A 22,263-nucleotide genomic window follows, 5' to 3' on the forward strand; every position below is an offset into this window, starting at 1 on the left:
GTCAAATGATCTCTGGCATAACAAATTTTACAGGTTGCAGCAGCCATTCTTTCTCTAATAGAGTTTACTGCCTCTGAATATGCAAACTTAGCAAAAAAAAACTAGTCTCATCGCCTTCCCCGGAAACAAAATCCAGTCTATCACCAAAATACGGAGTGTTAGAAGCCATAAACTATAATAAAAAAATAAGAGAAAAATAAATAAAAAATAAAAAAATAAAAACAAGATGAACTCAAAAAGAAACAAATTAATCTGGCACCAGTCCCCGGCAACGGCGCCAAAAATTGACAGGTGCCGAACCTGTGCAATAATAAATACATGCTTAAATAAAATATAATTTCTATAGATAGTGATAAGCAGGGTCGAATCCACAGGGACTAGGGATAATTTATTTCTTTTAGAGTCCGAAGTATGGGGGGTTTTTGAAAATGAGAGTAACTAAATTACTTGGAATAAATTAAAATAAAATAAAATAACTACAACTCAAATAACTAATTATCACAATAAAAATAATAATTGACGAACTCTAACCAAGAGACAACTTCGGAGATGGTTTACTTAATTCGATCACAGATGCAAGGATTATTCCAGTTACTTTCTGATAAATTAGTTATAGTTGTCATACACGCGATAAACAACCAACTTTTCCTCAATTTGTCGATAGCCAAGGTACGACCGTTGACTATTTCTCTAATCAGGAAACAACCCTAGGTACGACCATAGAAGTTTAATTCCCTAATTGCATGAATAATTAGAAGAGCCTAATTCTAACCAATCAACACGCTACGAGGGTCTCTTTAAGTTAGCCTGTCTATCTCCCTGACACAAATCTAATCATGCCAGTTGCCACCAGTTTAGAATAATTAAACAATTACGGATTTAACTACCCTAATTGGCTTCAGGTTATTGAATTAATCTAGAATCCGGGCCCTGGATAATCGAATAATAAAATAACCATATGAACATAAAGCAGAAGATAGACAAATACCAGTGAATAATAGAAATAAATAAAAACTAATTCGATCTCACAAATTTAGTAGAACCAAATCCTCCGTTGTTCTTGACTAGACAAACTTAGCCACGCCTCATGAGAAAATCTTCAAGTAATTCCACTGAGGTCCAAGCCATCAAAAGAGCCAAGAAAGAAACGAAAAAACTAAAACTATCCTAAAGCTTCGATAAGAACTAAAGATAAAAAGTATTCATCCCCTGATCTCCATACGTGTACTTGTTTTTAAAGCCAAAGAGGACTAATGCCTCTCCTAGTGCGTGGATCCCGCCGAATTGAGAGTCAAAGTCCAAGAAGGAAACTCTGCCGAATTGAGAGAAACCAAATCCACAAGGTGGGTCCTGCCGAATTGCTTCTTGTTTCCCATCTCTGTATGTTACTTCTCTTAAAGGCCAAATGAAGAAAAAGCCTTTTCTCCTCTCGTGGTCCCCACCGAAATTGGGAAGCTAAAAGAAATACAAGAAGAAAGCTCCGTTGATGTTTTAGGACTCTTGGTCCGCGGCTACTAGTCAGCCAGGAGCAAAGACCAAGGCAATCCGTCTCCTCTTGTGGGCCAAGTCCATGGGACTTTCTTCTTAAGTCTCCCACTTATGGAGCAAGTCCCTCCTTTTTGGTAATTTTTTGCTTCATTTCTTGAAATTAAATCCAGATACCAAATCTAAGTAGATATCGACAATTAACACAATATTTGGCAGGGATAAAAGAGAAAATTAATAATAAAATTACTAACAAATTATACCCTATCATAATGCGAGAAGGTGGATACATTACTGAGGGCCCCTGTGATAAAGTGACTGTAGAGGAAAGCGTAGCAATTGCCTTATATGGGTTGAGCCATGATTTGACACAAAGAGTGCTAGGTGAACGATTCCAGCATTCCACTGAGACAATTCATCGACACGTTCGCCGTCTATGCCAGGCCTTAGTCCAATTAGCACCTATTGCACTCCGACATAGGAATACAGATACTACTCATCCTCGGATTCGGAATAATAGACGATTTTATCCTTGGTTTAAGGTACGTGGCCGAATCTTAAAACTCATAAGTTATATGGATAGATAATTTGCATTCAAATTCAATATGTAGGATTGCATTGGGGCTATAGATGAAACACATGTATCGGCAAGCGTGCCAAGAGGGGAACATGATGCCTTTCGTAACAGAAAAGGCACGCTTTCACAGAATGTTTTAGCTGCATGTGACCACGATATGAGGTTCGTATATGTCAGAGCTGGCTGGGAAGGAAGTGCCCATGATAGTGCCTGAACCATTTCTGAAGTGTACCCTTGGCTAGAGTTTTCCCTTAATTATTTCTCTTAATCAATTATTTTCTGCAGTTAATTTATTTAGTTAGCATTTAATCCAAAACCCCCCATACTTTGGACTCTAGAAGAAACGAATTATCCCCAATCCCTGTGGATTCGACCCTACTCACCGCTATATACAAAATCTGTATTTTTCTCGAGTAGGTATTTATTATTGCACAGGTTCGGCACCTGTCAATTTTTGGCGCCGTTGCCGGGGACTGGTGCCAGATTAATTTGTTTCTTTTTTAGTCCATCTTGTTTTTATTTTTATTTTTATTTTTTTATTTTTCTCCTATTTTTTTTAGTTTATGGCTTCTAACACTCCGTATTTTGGTGATAGACTGGATTTTGTTTCCAGGGAAGGCAATGAGGCTTCTTTTTTTGCTAAGTTTGCATATTCAGAGGCACTAAACTCTATTAGAGAAAGAATGGCTGCTGCAACCTGTAAAATTTGTTATGCCAGAAATCATTCAACCGGTATGTGCCCCGAATATCAAGATAATCTGAGTGTCCCACTCAATAATTATGGAGATTTTTCACCCTGGTCTCAAACGTGGTATAATCCTAATCCAAACGGGTATGATCAAGGATGGTGGGATAACTCCAGTTATAATTATACAACAGGGCCAATGAATTTTCAGCAGTATGAGTCTCAAGAATCATCATCTATGTCAGGTATGTCTCTTGAAGAAATAGTTGAATCATTAGCTACTAATACATATCAATTCCAACAGGAGACACGAATGAGAAATGAGATGATGAAGGATGCAATGAGTAATCTAGAAGATCAAATATGTCTATTGACATCCAGAATAAATCGATGGGCTTCTCAAATGGAAGAATTGCCCTCGAAAACTATTGTTGATCTAGAAGAAAATGAGAGTGCAATTTGCTTGACTAGTGATGAGGAGATGCAAGAGTGTCAAAATGAGAGATCTACAGATGCAGTTGAAAAAGAAGCCGAAAAGGAAGAAATGGAATCCCAACCGCAACCCATTCAAGTGAAAGAATCCAGTGAAGAATCATCAAATGTGGTGACACCACCTCCATTCCCTAACCCGCATTTTCTTAACTCTTACTCTATGATTTCTGTTAATGAGGTTGATTTTGTTATACCAGAAGTTTTTGAGTCTCATGGCAGGAATGAGTTAAGAGTAGCTATGGTCAAATATCTTGAACCGTTGAATGCTCTTGATGGAGGAGTGGATGAAGAATTGCGATCAATACTTGATTATATGGAGCCATTAACTAGTCCATGGAAGACTGTAGCTCGTGTACTCAAGAATTACTCCATCTATGAGGGTTACCAGGATCACATTGAAGATGAAACATTGAAGCGAGCCACAAGATTTTATCCTCCATGAGCAAAACATGATAATGTCTAGCCAAAGACATTAAAGAAAGGCGCTTTTTGGGAGGCAACCCAATTGTTAATTTTATTGTTTTAGTGCTTAATTATTTAATTATGTCGTTTCTCACGTGGGTGCTAGTCACTCTTGATGTTTTCTAACTCTGATCAGGATAGGTAATCTTGGCGTGCCCACGCGAGGAGGGCACGCGTTAAAGTGCGTAAGGTAACTCTCGAAGTCAGTGGATGCTCTCTAATCTTGGCGTGCCCACGAGGTGTTTGACGACCCAAAAACAAAGGAAATAATTTTTCACTTTCAAAAAAAATAAAATTTTTTTTTCTTTTTCTCTCTTTCTTTAAATAAAAGTAATTTCCTTCTTCATTTTCAGTTTTGGTATTCAAAAATCGAATTTTCCAATCTCAATTCAATTTAAAAAAAAAGATCCCAAAAAAAAAAAATTTCTTTTCTTTTTCTTTCTTTCCTTCTTTTCTTCTTTTTTCTTTCTTTCTTTTTCTTTCTTTCTTCCTTCTTCCCCGCTGCCTCTGTTTTCCCCTTTTTCTTCTTGTCCTTCATTCGTCCAGCTCACCTCGCGGCTCCATTGAGCACAGCCCACGCAGCCCGCGCCGCCTGCCCACGCCTCTCACCCAACCAGACTGCATCACCGCGCGCCTCCTCCAGCTTCGTCCGCCGCACGCCGCGGCTCCTTTTCCCATCGCGCGCCTCCACCGCCACCAGGAGCTCGCCGCGCCTCTCTTCGCTGACCAGCTGCGCCGCACCACCAGCCCTTCAGCCCTTCACTTGAGCGAGAAGCCGCCGCCTCAGCTCGCCACTCCGCCGCTGCCATCGCGACAGCCCGCGAGCCCCGCCTATTTCTCCCTCACTCTGTCGCACGTCACCTCCACCACCAGGCCCCTTGCGCGCGACCTCCAGCCAACCTTGCAGCAGCCTCGCGTAGCCTTTTCTGCGCGCATCACCTCCTGCGCAACCTGCAGCCCAGATGCTCTAGTCCACCACCAGCCCCCTTGCGCGTGACCTCCAGGCCAGCACCAGCCCCAGCCCGCGCGCGCGAGCTCAGCCTAGGCGCGATCCATCCGCGCGCCTCGCCAGCAGCCGCCATCCCCAGGGCGCGTGGCCGTCACGCGCCTTCCTCCACTCCGTTGGCCGCCCCTGCCCTCCATTTCACCCACAGCCATTCAAACCTCCGGTGAATTCTTTCTTTATTTTTCTGTCTCTAAGTAGCTAAGGCCAGATTACTAGCTTTTATTAGCTGATGCCAGATTCTAATTTCTTAGCTGAGGCCAAATTTTTTATTTGCTAGCTGAGGACAGAAAATTTGTGCTTGTTTGGGTGCTGTGGCATATCTGTGGATTGATTGTTGATTATTTGGTTAACGTTGTGCCCAACCAGTGATAATGGGGGAAAGTTTTTACTCTGATTACCTGTTTAATTAATTTTTGGAAAAAATTGCTGTGTTTACCTAATTAATTGATTTTTAGGTTGCATTTGTGGTATTTGGGGAAAATTTTGCTGCTGACAGGTTTAATTAATTCTTGGGGATGTGTTCATCGGCCGTTTCTGCACTTGTCTGTGATTGGAAGCTGTATTTAGTTGTCATTTGCTTTGTTGGCTGTTTGTTGACCTCTTTGGAATCCCATTTCCTTGCCTCCATCTTGCCCTCTGATTTCCAATGACTAAACCAAAAAATAAGGGCAAGAGCAAATGGACACTCGAATGGATCGGATGGAGCGTCAAATGGGTGGGATGGCCCAGAATTTAGCACAGTAACTCCATCACGTGGGTTCCCGCCCGCCTCTCCCTCCACAGCCGTAGTTCAGTTCTGCCCTCCTCCGTTTTAAGGGAAGTGTCGTTGCCCCAATATCTCTGTTTTGCTATTTCTTTGCTTACATTGAGGGCAATGCAAGATTTGGGTGTGGGGGGAGTAGTATATTGGCATTCTATTGAAAAGTGCAAGTGTAGGCATTTTTGTTGGATTTTTTGTTTGACTTTGTCGAATTTTGACCAATTTTTGCCTATCTTTGTGCTTATTTGTGATTATTCCTGATAAACGATGGTTAGATGTCTCAAATTTTTCTATTGCTAAGATTTTATACTTTAAGGTGTTGAGTATGACATGGTTGAGTTTAAGAGTATCTCTTTGGTGAATATTTGAGATTGTGTGACTTTTGCACTTTTTGGTTAACTCTTCTAAGCATTGTAAATATTTGTCTAGCATTTTTTTTGTGCAAATTGGTTCAACTATTAATTTTAGTTCTCCATGTTTAAGAAATGAAGCGGGTTTGTGTGGTATTTAATTTTATTTTTGGTGCTTATTTATGAATAATATTAGGCTATACTCCGCTAGTATCGTTGCCTAGTAACCGGGAGTTTTCACCACAAATGTCCACTTTCGCGTCAAAAAGCGACGATAGCTATGAGTATGTGATTTTTAAGCGATGATGGCTGAGTAACCGGGCTCCTTCATATGGCCAATGTCGGAGTTCGCGTCAAAACGCTTGAATGGCTAAAAACTAAGCGTTCCCCCTAAAAAAAAAAAAAAAAATTCATCATTCATGTGTGGGGATATTCTAGAAAAAATATGTGCTCATAGTGAAAAATATGGAAGTGTTTGAATGAATTGTTAACCCGCTGATCCCTGAATTTTAATGTTGAGATTTTGCTTAATAGTTGAACCATTTGCTTATGGATGCTGGTTGAATATTTTATATTCTTAGATTAGTTAGTCATAAATTGAAAGAATCCTTGATCTTGAAAGCTAGTTGGAGAGATATTTCTTGAAAATTGCCACTAATACTTAACATGTGTTTTAATTGTATCTTGGCAATAGAAGATTTGAATAATACCATTGTTTGAATTTGATTATTTGATTTGTTGTTCTCATGCTTGAGGGCAAGCATGATTTAGGTGTGGGGGGAATTGATAGGGTGTTAATTGTTAGCAATTTTATTGTTAATTTCCCCTTTTATCCTTGCCAAATATTGTTTTAATTATTAATATTTACTTATATTTGGTATTGGACCCAATTTCAGGGATTGAAGCAGAAAATTACCAAAAAGGAGGGACTTGTATGGAAAAATGCAGACTTCTAAGGGTTTCAACCTTTTGGTCCTTGAATTGGTGGGGACCACAAGCTAGTGCAAGGCATTTAGTCATTTGAGCTTTTCAAAGAAAGCAACGTAGAGAGACTTGGACCAAGAAGTAATTTGGAGGCTTTGTCCACATGTGTGGGGACCACAGGAAATAGCTTTTAGGCTTCTTTCTTTTGGCTTTTTAAGGGAAGACGTACAGAAGCAAAAGGAGATCCTTTTTAGACGGCTCTAGTTTAGCTTTTAGGATAGCTTTAATTTTTCTTTCTTTTCACTGGCCTCTGACACACGCCAGGTGTTTGACAATATTCCCCAACGGGAAAAACACCATTTATCCCTTGCTTACTGGTAAAAAACTGCAATGTCTTTGCAATCCATTAATTCGTGTGGTGATTTAATTATGCGGCGTGGCTAAGCCTTCCTTCTAGTCAAGGGGACAACTGACGATTTGGTTCGACAATTACTGTGAGATCGAATCTGTTTTAATTATTTTCTTCATTTATTGGTATTTATATGTTCCTTGATTTTAATTGCTATAGCCTTGTGTATGATTGATTAGTGCGCAATAATTAATTATTCATATAGGCTATTTTGCTAAATAGAGGTAATTGAATCCGTAATTGTTCGTTATCTCTATCTTAGTAGCAACTGGCGTAATTGGGTTTATGTCAGGGGAGCATACGATCTAGTTTAAACAAACCCTTGTAGCGTGTTTGTTAGTTAGGATTGGGCATTTCTAATTATTAATGCAATCTAGAAATTAAATCCTACGGTCGTACCTAGGGTTGTTTTTGGGTTAGAGAAATAGTTAACGGTCGTACCTTAACTATCGAGAAATTAAGGAAAGGTTGGTTGTTTATCGCGTGCATGACAACTATAACTAATCTATTAATAAATGTGGAATTATCTGTGAATCAATGATCAGTGCCTGAACCATTTCTGAAGTGTACCCTTGGCTAGAGTTTTCCCTTAATTATTTCTCTTAATCAATTATTTTCTGCAGTTAATTTATTTAGTTAGCATTTAATCCAAAACCCCCCATACTTTGGACTCTAGAAGAAACGAATTATCCCCAGTCCCTGTGGATTCGACCCTACTCACCGCTATATACAAAATCTGTATTTTTCTCGAGTAGGTATTTTTTATTGCACAGGTTCGGCACCTGTCACCGCGTCTTATTGGATGCTCTTTCCAATCCGGATGCAGCATTTCCCGTACCACCGGCTGGAAAATATTACGCGGTTGATGCAGCGTACAGACACATGCCAGGATTCATGGCGCCTTTCAAGAGTGGTCTAGGAGGGAGATCACAGACTGCACAGAAAGGATTATTTAATCGCCGCCATTCTTCGGTTCGGAACATAATAGAGAGAACGTTTGGGGTATGGAAAATGAGATTCAAAATTTTGGATGGTCCAATGAAAAACTATCCTATTGAGGCACAGAGGAACATTGTAGTGGCATGCTGTGTACTGCACAATTTCATTAGGGAGATGCAGCCATACGACGTCTACTTGACGGATGCAGCGAATATGGATAGCGCAGATACCGAAGGAGCTCAAATGCCACAATTCCACGTTACTCCAGAAGCACTCCATGATTGGAAGGAATTACAAAATGCAATGGCTGATCACATGTAGGTTCATCGAAATGAGTAGTATATGGTTGCCACGCTTGATTTCCACGTAGTCCTAACTATTTTTAGTTGTATAATATGACTCTTTTTTAATATTTGGGATGAATATTTGGTACTATAAAAATTTAAGCCTTCTGGTCAAGGTTGGGTTAACGGATTCCTTTTCCACTTGAGTGAATGTAATATTTTCACAACTTGTCCAAATTATTTTGTTATAACAAATTATTTGCATACAGGTGTGAGAATTTATATTACTGTGAAATATAAGAAAAGTTCCATGTGTATTTTTTTAAAAAATTTTTTAGAACAAAATCACCATAAATTCTCACAAAATCTAAGGTCCAGCAAAATTGCTTTAAGTTGACAATTAAAAGATGAAAATAAAAAATTTATCTCAATACGATCCTAAATCACGTCTAGAAAAGGGGTTATGGATAAACTTAAAAATCGATCGGAAAGGACCTCCAAAATTTATACAATGATTCATTTATTACTACAATCAATCTAGTTCATTCTCCTGATAAGTTCATTGATATAGTCTTCACAGTTGCCAGCATCGCCTCATTCAACATAGTGATTTCTCTTCTTCTTCAAGCCACTAAGAGGCGCCATAAGTTTGAATGGACAGAGAAAATTGTTTGCCTCCTTAAAGTGAGGTCCAACGGTCAAGATCTCATGGGCAAGGTCTTCAATGCAGATAATACCATGTTTTTCCAAACCCCGTTCAATGATTGAGTTGTCAATCAATGCAATTTTCTGCTTGTTTACCTTGCCATAGCCTCTCTTGTAAATCAATTCCTTAACACTCTTCAAGTTGGGTATCCATAAGCAACATAAGGCTCAACTCGGTGTAGCATATTCAGCGTTGCCTTGTTAACCTTTAGGAATACACCATTAAATATCTGTCTTACGCGCAGAAGCTGCAAAATCTTCTTAGTCCTTCGATGCATAGCATTGATACCTTGAATGCGAACAATGAAAAGCAACTTGGCTTCCAGGTTGAAAAAAATGTAATCCTAATTTTGATACAGTAAGAGCACAATTTTTGGATACAGGAAAAAAAATGTAGGGAGGGATTTTTTTTTAAGTTATAAAAAAAATTTTGTAAAAAAATTGCTACACTTTTTGTTAAAAATTTTGTAAAAAAATTTTTAAAAAATTGCTACAGTAAAGTTTTGAAAAAAACTTATATAGTAAGTTTTTTCTACTACTTCTACAGTGATCTACAGTAAAGTTTTAGACAAACTCCCAAAAAACTCAGGTTCCAAACAGGCCCCTAATTTCACTTTTATGCATGTAGTTTGAGTTTGACATTGTATCTTTTATGTTGGATTGCCGCTTGAAGCTGGAAAAGTGTAAACCCTGGATTTGTTATTTGGCTTGTACTAATGTATTTGGATTGTATGTTTTTGTTGCTTGGTTTGTAACGCGTGAGGTATTTAAGAGTCGACAATTGGCTATCTTAAAGTGCTGTTATCTCTAAAGTTAATGTGGTCTTAGTTATTGGTTTACTTTGGAGGATCAATATTGTAATAGTTTAGACTATTCTTCGGAAGGAGTTGGGTTAGATTTCTCGCGTGAGTCCTGGCGAGAGTTAGGCAGACGGCCCGCCAACCCTCTGGTTCGCCTTAGGGGGAAGTGGGGTCGCCACACTTTTATCTTTCAATGTTTATAATACCTATAAACTATTATTTTTACTTCTGAAACTCTTCCATGCTGCTATAGATTGACATGATCCTCAAGACTGGCAGAGCACAAGCATTTATGCTTCTCCAAGAAAATTCTGGAGATTCCCAATTCTTTATTTTGATTGTAATGCAAGTGCTTGATTTTATCTCTTGCTAATGAATGCCAACCTTGTTCCTTTCGTTATATCTTAGTTCCTCATTCATCAATCATCATCCTTCTTTACAATGTGTGTCAATTTTAAGCCAAGAATATTTTCACTTTATGGTGATCAATTTAATTCCCGAAACTAATTTACTCAATATTTGTACCTAATAACCTCTAACAAATTTTTTTTGACATCTTAACATTGTAACTTAATTTGTAATCTAGTACATACATATTCTGCATGCTGTAGTCTTCTTTTTTCGGTTATATGTTTTAGCTAGCTAGCTATTTAAAACTTTCCGTTGGAAGCAGAAAAGGAAATACAGAAATAAAATCATTTACCTTGATTATGGTCCTTCACTTCAATTTTTGCACGTGTGATATGCATGCATCCAATGACATCAACATATACACTGTCAGTTTATACAAGATTAATAAAAAAATTAACCCTTAACTCATTAATTTCAAATTATGTACAAGTGTCAGGGAAAAAATAAATAAATCATGGTGATGATATTCTCATTTCAAATTTGCATAGTTAAAATAAAAATTAAAATTGTCATATGTACATCCCAATTATTACTAATAATCATTGAGGTATAGGATGCCTCACCTGGCAAGTGGCAACTAAAGAAATAAGGCTTAGATACAATCATGCAACCAACGTTATGAATAAAAAATACCTCAAAATGGACCCAAAACGACATCTGTTTCTGCCTGAAAGGATGCAACAAAAGGCTTCTCTAAAAGCAGCACCACACCACTGAGTGGGGTGCGGACTCTGGATTGGACTCTGGGTTGGAGGTGGAAAGCATCTTCTTCATGAAATCTTTTGTTTATTTCTAATAATAATAAAAGCAACATTATCGTGGGCAAGAAAGTGATAAAGCTTAGTCTTTACAAAGGCAGGAAAGTAGAGGCTTGCAGGTTTGAAGAGTGGACTATCTCTTTTTAGATGTTGGTCTTGCGTTACAGTATACTACTTTTCAAAGAAATCCCATGAAAAATTTGCAGTCTTTACCCTCAAAAAAAAAAAATTTTGCAGTCTTTGGATCAATTTGCTGAGTTTTAAGTATAGCGGTGGAGCAAGAGACGGCTGTTAGGGAGGCGGAGAGGTGGAGAACAAAATCATGATTGGTTTTTTATTTATTTGTCAGTTTCTTAGTTGTTTGATACCATATGCTTGGGTTTTTACTTATTTTTCAGTTTCTCATTTGTTTGATACCTTAACAGCCAGACTAAGCTAATCAGAGATTGAGAGGGAGAGATTGAGGGGAAATTCTCTAAAAGCATCCTGCTTGTCTTGCAGGAGATTCAAGGGTTTGGAAAGAGGTCATTTGATCATTTCCAAGAAAATATCAAAGTGGGGTAACCTATGGAATTCAGTCAATTACTTTCAGAGCTCCAAGAATTGCGGAAAGATGACAGGTTTTTTGACATGGATATCCAGGAACTGCGCATGATATTGATAGGCCAATACTCATTGAATATGCCACTGCCAGATCTAAAGAGAAAAATTAAGTCCATTGCGGGCAGTCTAAACTTCTGCCTCACCAAGAGAGGAAGCACTAAGCCAAATTTAAGTCACCTAAGTAAAGACCTTTCTTTGAGGCTAACATTATTGTTCGGTCTCCTTCACTTTGCCAAAATGCATGGTAAGCAGATTCAGTCGATAGACCTCGTGGTGCACTGTGCATTTCTTGCTGTAAATGCAAAATGCATGTGTAAATTATACAAGTCTGATCATGAAGAAGAAGAGGTACGCGGCGACATTTCTCAACTGCAACAGAAAGTAAAGCTTTTAGGTCCCCAAATCCGTGAAATTTCTGTCCGTGTCTTGACAGCTTTAAAATCAGAGTCGATATCTTCAGTCACTTTTACTCTGGAAAAGAACAGGCATAGAGCCGCAGGCATTGTGTATCTTCACCTTGACGTTCTTATGCAGCTACTAGAATGTTATACCACTTTTACATTTCAAGTGCAGGATCAAATGCTAAAACTCCACAAGGCATTAAGATTTCTGATTGTCATTCTCGCATACAATGGCAATGAGCTTCCTGGTGGGAATTCGGCGCAGTTCGATGAGCTACGTGACAAAATGAAGGATCGTATTCGAGTTGTGGTCATTGATGTAGGTATTGTAATTTGCTCCCTTTCTGTGAATGAAATGAAATATGGTTTGGCCAAGGAAACAGATCTTGCACTTATTGATTTGTTGAAAGAGCTCCAGTTTGTTAGAGAATCATTTTCCAAAATGTTTCCACTACCATCATCATCATCACTTAGTTTCCCTAGAACCAATGAGCTGGGCTTTGTTGAGTTTCTTCTAGAAAATCTCAAGGAACTAACAAGATCTAGGGCCAATTCAATTGCTTTCCCAATCCATAAAATCCTGGCTGTCCAAGAAGATTTTCTGTCCTTAAGATCTTGCCTAGAGAAAATTGCAGAACAGCGCAACCAGAACCAAGCAATCCAAACTTTCTGGAGTCATGTTGTCGAGGTCGCATACAAGGCTGAGGTAATAATTGATTCTGCTTTGGTTGGTGATAAACATGAATCTTGTCTGGATGCCATTGCTAGAGATATCAGTATTCTGAAGGTTGAGGCCAAAGAGATCAATGATAACAATAGGAATGATGGTAAAGCCCTGAGAGCTACCAAGACTTTCATTCACATGCCATCACAAGTTACTGCCCAACCCTCCCATGAGGATCTGGTGGGTCGTGATGACGAGGTGAAAATAATTATTAACAGACTTAAGAGAGGATCAATGCAGCTGGATATCATTCCCATTTGGGGTATGCCTGGCCTTGGCAAAACAACATTAGCTAATAAAGTTTACTGTGATCCTTCAATTGAGTTCCATTTTTATATTCGTGCTTGGTGTTGTGTTTCCCAAGTATATAGCATGCGTAGTTTATTGCTCCAGATTTTGCATGGCACTGGTTTTAAGAGTTCTAACCAGAGTCTTGAGATGAGTGATGATGATTTGGAAGAAAAACTACGCAAGGTTTTAAGGAGAAATAAATATCTTATTGTTTTGGACGACTTGTGGGATATTGAGGCATGGAATTTGTTGAAAAGATCATTGCCAGATGATGCCAATGGAAGCAGGATTCTCTTCACCAGCAGATTTGAGAACTTTTCTTCGCAAATTAAACAAGACAGCAAGCCTCATCATCTTCGCCTACTTACTGATGAAGAGAGTTGGCAGCTGCTGCAAAATAAGCTATTTGGCAAGGAAGTATGTCCTCCAACATTGAGTAAAGTTGGATTGCGAATAGCAAATAACTGTAGGGGTCTACCTCTCACAATTATCCTTATTGGTGGAATTCTTGCTACTACTGAGCGAGATTGTGCAATCTGGGAAGAAGTTGCAAAAAGTCTAAGTTCCGGCAATGTTCCTGACACTGAACGTTGGATGAAGACACTTGAGCTGAGTTACTCTCATTTGCCAGATTATTTGAAGCCATGCCTTCTTTACTTTAGTGCATTTCAAGAAGACAGAGACATTTCTGTCCAAAGGTTGTTGTGGCTTTGGATCTCTGAAGGATTTGTGCAAAAGAGTGAAGGAAAGAGCTTCAAAGATGTGGCAGATGAGTATTTGATGGATTTGACTGCTAGAAGTTTAGTTATGGTTACCAAAGAAAGGACCATGGGTGGTGCCAAGGCTTGTCGACTTCATGATTTGGTACATGAGTTTTGTGTGGTAAAAGCCAAAGAAGAAAGTTTTTTACAGATTTTTCATGGGGATGATGTTGTTACTTATACTGGACTGTCCAACCCATACCGACTGTTTATTTACTCTATGAAGTCAAGCACGCTAGAGGAGTTAAAGCTGTTTCTTCCCAATTTACGTTCTTTGCTCTTTTTTGTTGATTATGATGGGATACATCATAAGCTGGATCTTAGTCCACATGGTTTTCTCTTACCCAGACTTCTAAGGGTGTTGGATTTGAGGAAGTTATTTCTTGGTGAAGATTTTCCAATGGAACTAGTATCGCTTGTTCACTTGAGATACATGGCGATTCGAGGGCACATAGAGCACATCCCATCTGCAATAGCCAACCTCTCAAAGTTAGAAAGTTTTCTGCTAAAAGGAAGCTGTGCTAATGTTGTGTTACCGAATACTATCTGGAATATCAAGACATTGCAACATCTTCGCACAAGTTCCTTCTATGGTTTTATCTTTCCCTTTGACAATCTTGAAGTCTGCCCAGATTTAAACAATTTAGACACTCTTAGCCTTGCCGTTGATCCCCACAGTCAAAACCTGCAAAAGATACTGAAGAAGTTACCAAGCATCCGCAGGCTAAAATGTGTGGGTGACAAATCAGGAGAATCTACTGCAAATTGCAACAAGATCCTCACACTGAGCTATTTGACTCGACTGGAATCACTTAACCTGGATGCATTTGTCGGATATGAGTTTGAATTTCCGTCGAGTTTGAAAAAGTTGACTCTCTGGAGTAATCTTCAGCCATGGAGTAGTATTTCAAGAATCGGAAAGCTACCCAATCTTGAAGTGCTTAAATTATACAATCAAACATTCGTGGGGGAAAAATGGGAAGTGGAAGAAGGGGAGTTCCCTGACCTGCGATTCTTGGAGTTGTCAAACTTGGACATTCGCAGGTGGACTGCCTCTTCTGATAACTTTTCCCTTCTTGAGAAATTGGTTTTGCATCGCTGTGTGAAGCTGGAAGAGGTCCCTTCTTGTTTAGGGGAATCTCCATTTCTTGAAATGATTGAGGTGAGTTCGTGTGGTGAGTCTACTGTAAATGCTATAAAGCAAATCCAGCAAGAACAGATGGACATGGGGAATGAGGCTCTAAAGATTGTGTATTGATGATCCAGTGTGAATCAAAGGAGAGTCAATTTCCTCAAGTGGGTTAGATATGCTACCACAGCCGTATTTGTATTTGGCTGCGTTGAATCGCTTCAATGATATAATTCTTCATATTTCTCAATGTAATTTTTGGAGGTTCTCAATTCTTCATTGTGAATGTTGCTTTGTGATTGTAGTGGCAAGAACAGCCATCCATTTATGAATTCAACATCATGCATCATCAGCTGTTTCTCAAATGGTCCACAGGTTCTTTCTCTCTGGACATTTATTAGTTATTACAATCTACGATTATTTAAATTTCTGAAAAAATCTTCTCAATGTTGCAGAGCCACCTACATTCATACGCTTTGCCGAATCATTCAGGATAAACCGTGCGTTTTCTCCGCAGATGCTGGCACAGAGATTAGCTGATGCTTATTTTCCAGATACCATCGCTGCTTGTCCGAGAAAAGAAGTTCAAAACATAGCGGGCCTCCATGATGAAGTAAACACTGTCACTAGGTCTGGTGCACTATGCAATATGAATAACTGTGCAAATCTCTGCTAATATATTAGAAGTCTGAGAGGGAATTAATGTATTAAATTTTCTTTTTATTAATAGCCATGACCCCAAAAAAAAAATTTTTTTTTTTATGGCCATGCGAATGTGGGACAGTTTATTTCATAGGAGTGTTCTCTTTATATTGTTGGCATATTTCTTTGCTCTTTCAATTGTTGCCAAAATCTGTTCAAAATTTAGTATTTATTTTCTATTTCCATTTCTTCTTTTTGGTATCTGGGGCAAATTAAGATTTGTTACAATTTAATGGGCCGAAGTGCAAATTTTAAAAATCATCTTTTCCCTTTCCAAAGGGAAAAAAAGGGAAAGAAAAGATTAAAAAAAAATAGTGAATTTGTCAATTACTAGTTTTTTTTATTTTTAATATTGACTGTTAGTTTATATGAAAAAATTAATGATGACATTTTAGGCCAAACCATAAGGGTGCTGTAGATTGATTTTTAAACTATAGGACAAGTTATGTGGTAAATTGTCATTGTCAAATCACGGCAAGGTAAAAGATAATTTATCCAAAAATAATTAACAGATGCATATGAAAGTAAAAAAAATCTACTACAGAAATCAAATACGAGGAACATTATCCGACCAAAAAGGTCTCAGAAGTCAATCCCGCCAGAAAATTGTGCAAATCTCTACTAATATATTAAAAGTCTGAGTGGGAATTAATGTATTAAATTTTCTTTTTATTAATAGCCATGACCCCCCCCCCAAAAAAAATTTTTTTTTTTTGGCCATGCGAATGTGGGGCAGTTTATTTCATAGGAGTGTTCTCTTGAAATTGTTGGCATATTTCTGTGCTCTTGATTGGCCAATTCTTTAGATTTATCTTATTCATCTTCTGTTGTGGTAGCTATAAAACTTGACGTCCACTTTTGATTTAGAATCAGACTAATTTGATCTTCTCACTATAAAAATTTAAATTTATACAAACTTTCACATGAACTGCTGGTAGTAAAGTATGGATTTCATAGGAGTGTTCTCTTTTAATTTGTTGGTGTGTTTTTTTTTTTACTTTGATTGGCAAAATCTATAGATCAAAGGGGTTAAATGCACTAAACTTCTCTCAACTTCGTCCGTATTGCATTTTTAATTCTCTTAACTCATTAAATAAGTACTTTATCTGCTTATATAACAATTTTGTCACACGAATTATAAAGCACGGCAACCAAACAATTTAAATAGATCCAAAATGTGCAGAAAAATGTATATTGGATTGCTAATTTGAGAAGTGAAATTTCTTGATCAAATCACAAAGATAACAGAAACGCAGCTAGCAATTTTCATTAATTGTGAATTTGCACAAAGTTGAGGAGAACAACAAAAGAGCACCGTTAAAGATGCTGGTAATAAAGAAGAAGCTTCCTTATCCCATGGTCCAATGAGTCCAATCAATATAGAAGATGTTGACACACCTCTTGGTCAAAGTTACACCAAAGAGCTCAAAAAATCCAATCATCTTGTAATATTACAACATCAGGTTCATTGCTTCTCACTTCTTGATTCACTATTTTCACAAACTTCCTCTCAAACATGTCAACGTGCAATTGATGCAGGTTCCAGAGTACTAATTATGAGAAGAAAAAAAAGAAGAACATAAAAGAAAAGTTCATAGGAGAGTTGGAGCAAGAACTCTATCTATATCAAATATAATATATCTGGAGTCTGCTGTTGCTCTGCCAAGGCAAGTAATGGGAAAACGTGTTACGCCAAGCTCAATAATTGAGGTGAATGTAGTGTTGACTTTCTGTAGGAAAAGCGGCCCGGACAATGTCAACACGTGGATACTTGAGTCGTGCTAGAAAGTACTGTCCTAAGAAACTATTTCAGGATATTAAAATATTTTCTCAGGATTAAACAAGTCTTCCTCTACTTTGTGAGAGGGACGTAGAACCAGCAAAAAAACTTGTTTCTAACCCAGCAGAAAAGTAAGAATGTTGTGAACGATAGACAAAGGAGGAGGTAGAGAGAGTTTTGAAGTGTAGACTTCGTTTTGTGCAGTGCAAAATGAGCCTGGCAACTGGTTCTATTTATAAGCTTCACGGGACGGAAGAAGATAGATTTTTGAAAGCTAATTTTCCGTGAGAATAGGCTTGCTTCGTGCCAGACTTTATCTTTTGAAGTAGTCAGAGGTCTATCCTCTGTGGTGATAAGTTTGGAAAAGATCAAGTCATTTGAAAAAAAGGCCATCCGAAGCTTAACTTCCTACTATCTGGCACTTGAACTTGCCTTTTAGTCAAAACCTTATCTTTGAAAACTTCTCCATCAAAATAGAAACAACCATTTCTGATGAAGTATTATCAGATAAAGCTCTAGTCCGAAACAAACGAAAAAATCTTTTGAAATATCAAGTTTTTACAACACTTTATTTCTTGGTAATTGTTTGCCACAGCAGAAGAAGAAAGCATCTCGCAATTATTTAACAGGCACCAGCCACCAGTAAAATATACAGCGAGAAAAAAAGGAGTCTTGTCGGCAATATTTGATTATTCATGAGAAATCTGTAGATCTTGAACTAAGTTCATTCAGCATCAATCGTTACACTAGACAGAAATCTGATATCAGAGTGAAAAAGAAGACGCCATAATGAAGATAGCCTCCAGTAGCAGCTTCACTAGTTTCCTTGATTCTACTTTAGATCATCTAGACTTGCCATAACGTTTGGGCTCAAGGTGCATGGTCGATTCGGGAAGCTGGAGAGGGGGATAAGCCTATTGATACCGTTTGATCTGTATGTTACAAATTGCAGGAGGAACCAAGAAATGCATTGGGAACAAGATCTGGAGGACAAGGGTAATACTGATAGTTTGAGACTCAGTATTGTTTTGTTCAGGATTCAAGATCTGGTTAGGACGTTCATGCCCGGTCCTGAGTCTGCTGTTTTTACATATATTCAGTCTGATGCATTAAATCTTAATGACATCGAAACTGAGCTCAACAGATTTGAGGAAAATATCAGGTTATTTTTTGAGACAGAAATCCGACCATCGTGCATCATCAGTTTGTTGCACCACTGCTCACTGGGAGATCCACAACTAGTTACAAATTTGATTGACTCCATTTCAAAGAATCTGGACTGGCTTACCAGCTTTTTTCACACATTTGACAATGCTCTGCCTTTTGTAATGATAACTCTTGAAGCGAAGATATTGTTCTTGAAGAGTTTCATTTGCTTTGCCACAGTGCAAGGCATTGAGGGTAAGGGATTGATCGATCTGTTGATCCACGCTGAAGTTGTGGCCATCAAAGCTGCACGCCTGGTTCTATATGTTGGTTTAACAGAAACAGTGAACAAGTGTGCAATGAAATGGAATCTCAAATTTCTCGACTGATATGCAAGGAGATTGATATGCGAGAAACTTATATCCAAGTCCTGACAGCTTCAAAGTTATCAAGATCGTCACACACTTTAGTGCTGGAGAAGAATAAGCATCTATTGGCCAAATTTATTGATTGTCTCCTGTATAATGTTATGGAGCTACTAGAACATTTTCCAAATTTCTCGGTTCTGGTGAAGGATCAAATGCTAATACTCCACGAGGGAGTAAGGTTCCTGAGTGTCCTCCTGGGGCAGCAGCAAGAGATATTCGATGGGCTACACGATCAAATGAAGGATCTTATTGGATTTGTGGCCTGTGATGCAGGAATCGTGATTTTATCCCTTTCAGCAACTGATATGATAGAAGGTTTGGCCAAGGAAACAGATCTTGCGCTTTTTCATTTGGTCAAAGTGCTCAAGTTCATTATGGCAGAATTTGCACAGATTTATCCACCACCATCATTCAGCTTTCCTTGGACCAATGAGTTGGGCTGCTTTGATTTCCTCCAAGAAAGTCTTCAAGATTTATCAAATTCTGAAGCTGATTCAATTGATCTACCAAAGGATCATATCCACAGAGTGCAACAGGATCTTATGTTCTTAAGATCTTTCCTCGAGAATATTGTCGGGCAGCGCAACCAGAACCAAAAACTCCAAGCTCTTTGGGATCGTGGTATGGAGGTGGCCTATAAGGCAAAGTTACTCGTCAACTCTATTGTATCTGGGGATAAATCTGAATGTTTGGATAGCCTTGCTGGAGATATTGAACTGATGAGGACTGAGGCCTTGGGAATCTATGACAGCCTCAGCCATGGCACTGACGCTCAGACAGTTACCAACAATTCAGCTCATATGACATCAAAACTCAGTAGCACGGCATTGAATGAAGCTACGGTGGGTCTTCATGAAACAGTGCAGACAATCACCTGAAGGCTTACCGGCGGTTCAAAGCAGCTGGATATTATTTCAATTGTTGGGATGGCTGGACTCGGTAAGACAGCATTAGCAAACACAGTTTACCACCATATGCAAAATTCAATTTCTCGCCACTTTCATATTCATGCTTGGTGTACTGTTTCTCAAGCATACAACAAGCACAATTTGTTAGCTCAGATTTTGTCCAGTATTCATCGTGGTATTCCTGGCGAATATCTTAACAAAGATGAAGATAAATTGGCTGAAGAGCTAAGGAAGGTTTTGTTGAGAAATAGGTATCTCATAGTTTTGGATGACTTATGGGACATTGAGGCATGGAATTTGTTGGAAAGATCATTTCCAAATGATGCAAATGGAAGCAGGATTCTCTTAACCAGTAGAATTCACAGTTTGCCATTGCAATTAAAGCATGCTAGCGAACCTTACCATCTTCGCCAACTTACTGACAAAGAGAGCTGGGCATTACTGCAAAATAAGCTATTTGGCGAAGTAGATTGTCCTCCAACACTAACTGAAGTTGGATTCCAAATTGCAAAAAACTGTAAGGGACTAACTCTCACAATCGTCCTTGTTGCTGGAATTCTTGCAACTATTGAGCAAGATTGCTGGAAAGAAGTTGCAGAAACTCTATGTTCTAGCACCATTGTTGAGACTGAACAATGCAAGAGGGCATTGGAGTTGAGTTATAGTAATTTACCAGGTCATCTGAGGCCATGCCTTCTTTACTTCGGAGCATTCCCAGAAAATGCAGACGTCCCTGTCCGAAAATTGATCTGGCTTTGGAGCTCTGAAGGATTTCTGCAAAAGACTGAAGGAAAGATTTTAGAGGATGTGGTCGATGAGTACTTGACCGATCTGGTCCAAAGAAGTTTAGTTATGGTCACCCGACAAAGATCTATAGGTGGTGCCAAAGCTTGCCGAATTCATGATTTGATACATGAGTTTTGTGTGGGAAAAGCCAAAGAAGAAAGTTTTCTACAGATTTCTCATGGGGAAAATGATCTTTTTACTCTGACTGGACTGCACAACCTTCACCGACTATGTATTTACAATTCCAAGCCAGAGAAGCTTAAGAAGTTAAAGGTATTCTTTCCCACTTTACGTTCTTTGCACTTCTCTGCTAAGTGGAAAGTGTTGCCTTATTTTCCAATCGGGGTTCTGTTATTTAAACTTCTTAGAGTGTTGGATTTGGGACGGTTTGGTTTTACCCATGAATTTCCGATGGAAGTGGTATTGCTTGTTCACTTGAGATACTTGGCGATTCGGAGCGTTATGTCCGTGCCATCTGACATAGCTAACCTCTCAAGTTTAGAAACTTTCTTATTGATACAAAGCTGGGATGATGTTGTGCTACCGAACACTATCTGGAACATTCAGACATTGAGGCATCTATTCATTAAAAGTTCCCGGTGTGGTTTTCGTTTTCCTGCTGACAGTCTTGCGGGCTCCCCGGATTTAAAACATTTAGAGACTTTAAGCCTTGCAATTGATTCCTCTTCTCAAAGCTTGCAGAAGATATTGACAAAGTTACCAAGCATCCGCAGGCTAAAATGCGTGTCTTACATTGAGAATTATAGTTCTTCCAGAAACTGGATTCTCGTGCTGGATGGTCTGAGTCGACTAGAGTCACTTAAAGTGAGAAATCTTGCTCCGTTGGAAATTAAATTCCCACTTTATTTGAAAAAGTTGACTCTCTCATGTACTCGTATGCCATGGACTGAAATTTCAACGATTGGAGAGCTGTCCAGTCTTGAAGTGCTTAAATTACGGCATGAAGCCTTTGTAGGGGAAAAATGGGAAATGAAAGCAGGGGAGTTCCTTAACCTCCGATTCTTGGAATTGACAAAATTGGATCTCCGAAGTTGGACTGCCACTTCTGACAATTTTTCCCGTCTTGAGAAGTTAGTTGTCCAAGACTGCTATGTACTGGAAGAGGTCCCTTTTTGTTTAGGGGAATGTTCAAATCTTGAAATGATAGAGCTCGCATGGTGCTGTAAGTCTGCTGTGACTTCTGTAAAGCAAATTCAACAAGAACAGATGGATGCAGGAAATGATGATCTAAGGGTCATTCTTGAAGATAATTGGGACTTTCCGATTCTTCAAAGCGTGGTTGAATTAACTCTTCTCATCACTTGAGGCAATTGTGAACCAATTCATGTCTCTTGTTGAATTCGTTTAAGAGTCAATTCAGAGTGGGAACCAAATGATGTAATTTTATATTCATGTTTCTGGAAACAATTTCTGGAGTTCTTTGGCTTCAAGTTGATGCAGCTGTAACATTATTGTGATTGAAGTCATAAGAAAAATCATGCATTTACGAAGTTTACATTGTCTATCATTATTTTTTTCCTTTTTTTTTTCATTCAC

At 38.6% G+C, this 22,263-nt stretch overlaps 3 protein-coding genes and 1 pseudogene across 3 annotated transcripts; 3 read left to right on the forward strand and 1 right to left on the reverse strand.

The window, feature by feature from the left end:
- Positions 1–1,757: 1,757 nt before the first annotated feature.
- Positions 1,758–2,276, forward strand: LOC140011251 (protein ALP1-like). Its single transcript, XM_072060023.1, has 2 exons — positions 1,758–2,027; positions 2,097–2,276. The coding sequence occupies exons 1-2, from the start codon at positions 1,758–1,760 to the stop codon at positions 2,274–2,276; spliced, it is 450 nt and encodes a 149-aa protein (XP_071916124.1).
- A 6,621-nt stretch (positions 2,277–8,897) lies between these two features.
- On the reverse strand, positions 8,898–10,946 carry LOC113700605 (large ribosomal subunit protein uL30x-like; annotated as a pseudogene).
- A 207-nt stretch (positions 10,947–11,153) lies between these two features.
- Positions 11,154–15,547, forward strand: LOC113701512 (putative late blight resistance protein homolog R1A-3). Its single transcript, XM_072058660.1, has 2 exons — positions 11,154–15,331; positions 15,412–15,547. The coding sequence occupies exon 1, from the start codon at positions 11,615–11,617 to the stop codon at positions 15,083–15,085; it is 3,471 nt and encodes a 1,156-aa protein (XP_071914761.1). The 5' UTR covers positions 11,154–11,614; the 3' UTR covers positions 15,086–15,331; positions 15,412–15,547.
- Positions 15,548–19,938: 4,391 nt separating this feature from the next.
- Positions 19,939–22,032, forward strand: LOC113700606 (putative late blight resistance protein homolog R1A-10). The gene has a single exon (XM_027221074.1). The coding sequence runs from the start codon at positions 19,939–19,941 to the stop codon at positions 22,030–22,032; it is 2,094 nt and encodes a 697-aa protein (XP_027076875.1).
- Positions 22,033–22,263: the final 231 nt, after the last annotated feature.

Source organism: Coffea arabica, chromosome 7e (genome assembly GCF_036785885.1).
Source record: "Coffea arabica cultivar ET-39 chromosome 7e, Coffea Arabica ET-39 HiFi, whole genome shotgun sequence".
Taxonomy (NCBI): Eukaryota; Viridiplantae; Streptophyta; class Magnoliopsida; order Gentianales; family Rubiaceae; genus Coffea; species Coffea arabica.

What these genes read in the sequence shown, in the direction of transcription:
- LOC140011251 (XM_072060023.1), top strand. Translation starts at nt 1,758, where the DNA reads ATGCGAGAAGGTGGATACATTACTGAGGGCCCCTGTGATAAAGTGACT. An exon ending in GATTTTATCCTTGGTTTAAG is followed by an intron (nt 2,028 to 2,096) that starts GTACGTGGCCGA and finishes TTCAATATGTAG; the next exon opens with GATTGCATTGGGGCTATAGA.
- LOC113701512 (XM_072058660.1), top strand. Translation starts at nt 11,615, where the DNA reads ATGGAATTCAGTCAATTACTTTCAGAGCTCCAAGAATTGCGGAAAGAT.
- LOC113700606 (XM_027221074.1), top strand. Translation starts at nt 19,939, where the DNA reads ATGGCTGGACTCGGTAAGACAGCATTAGCAAACACAGTTTACCACCAT.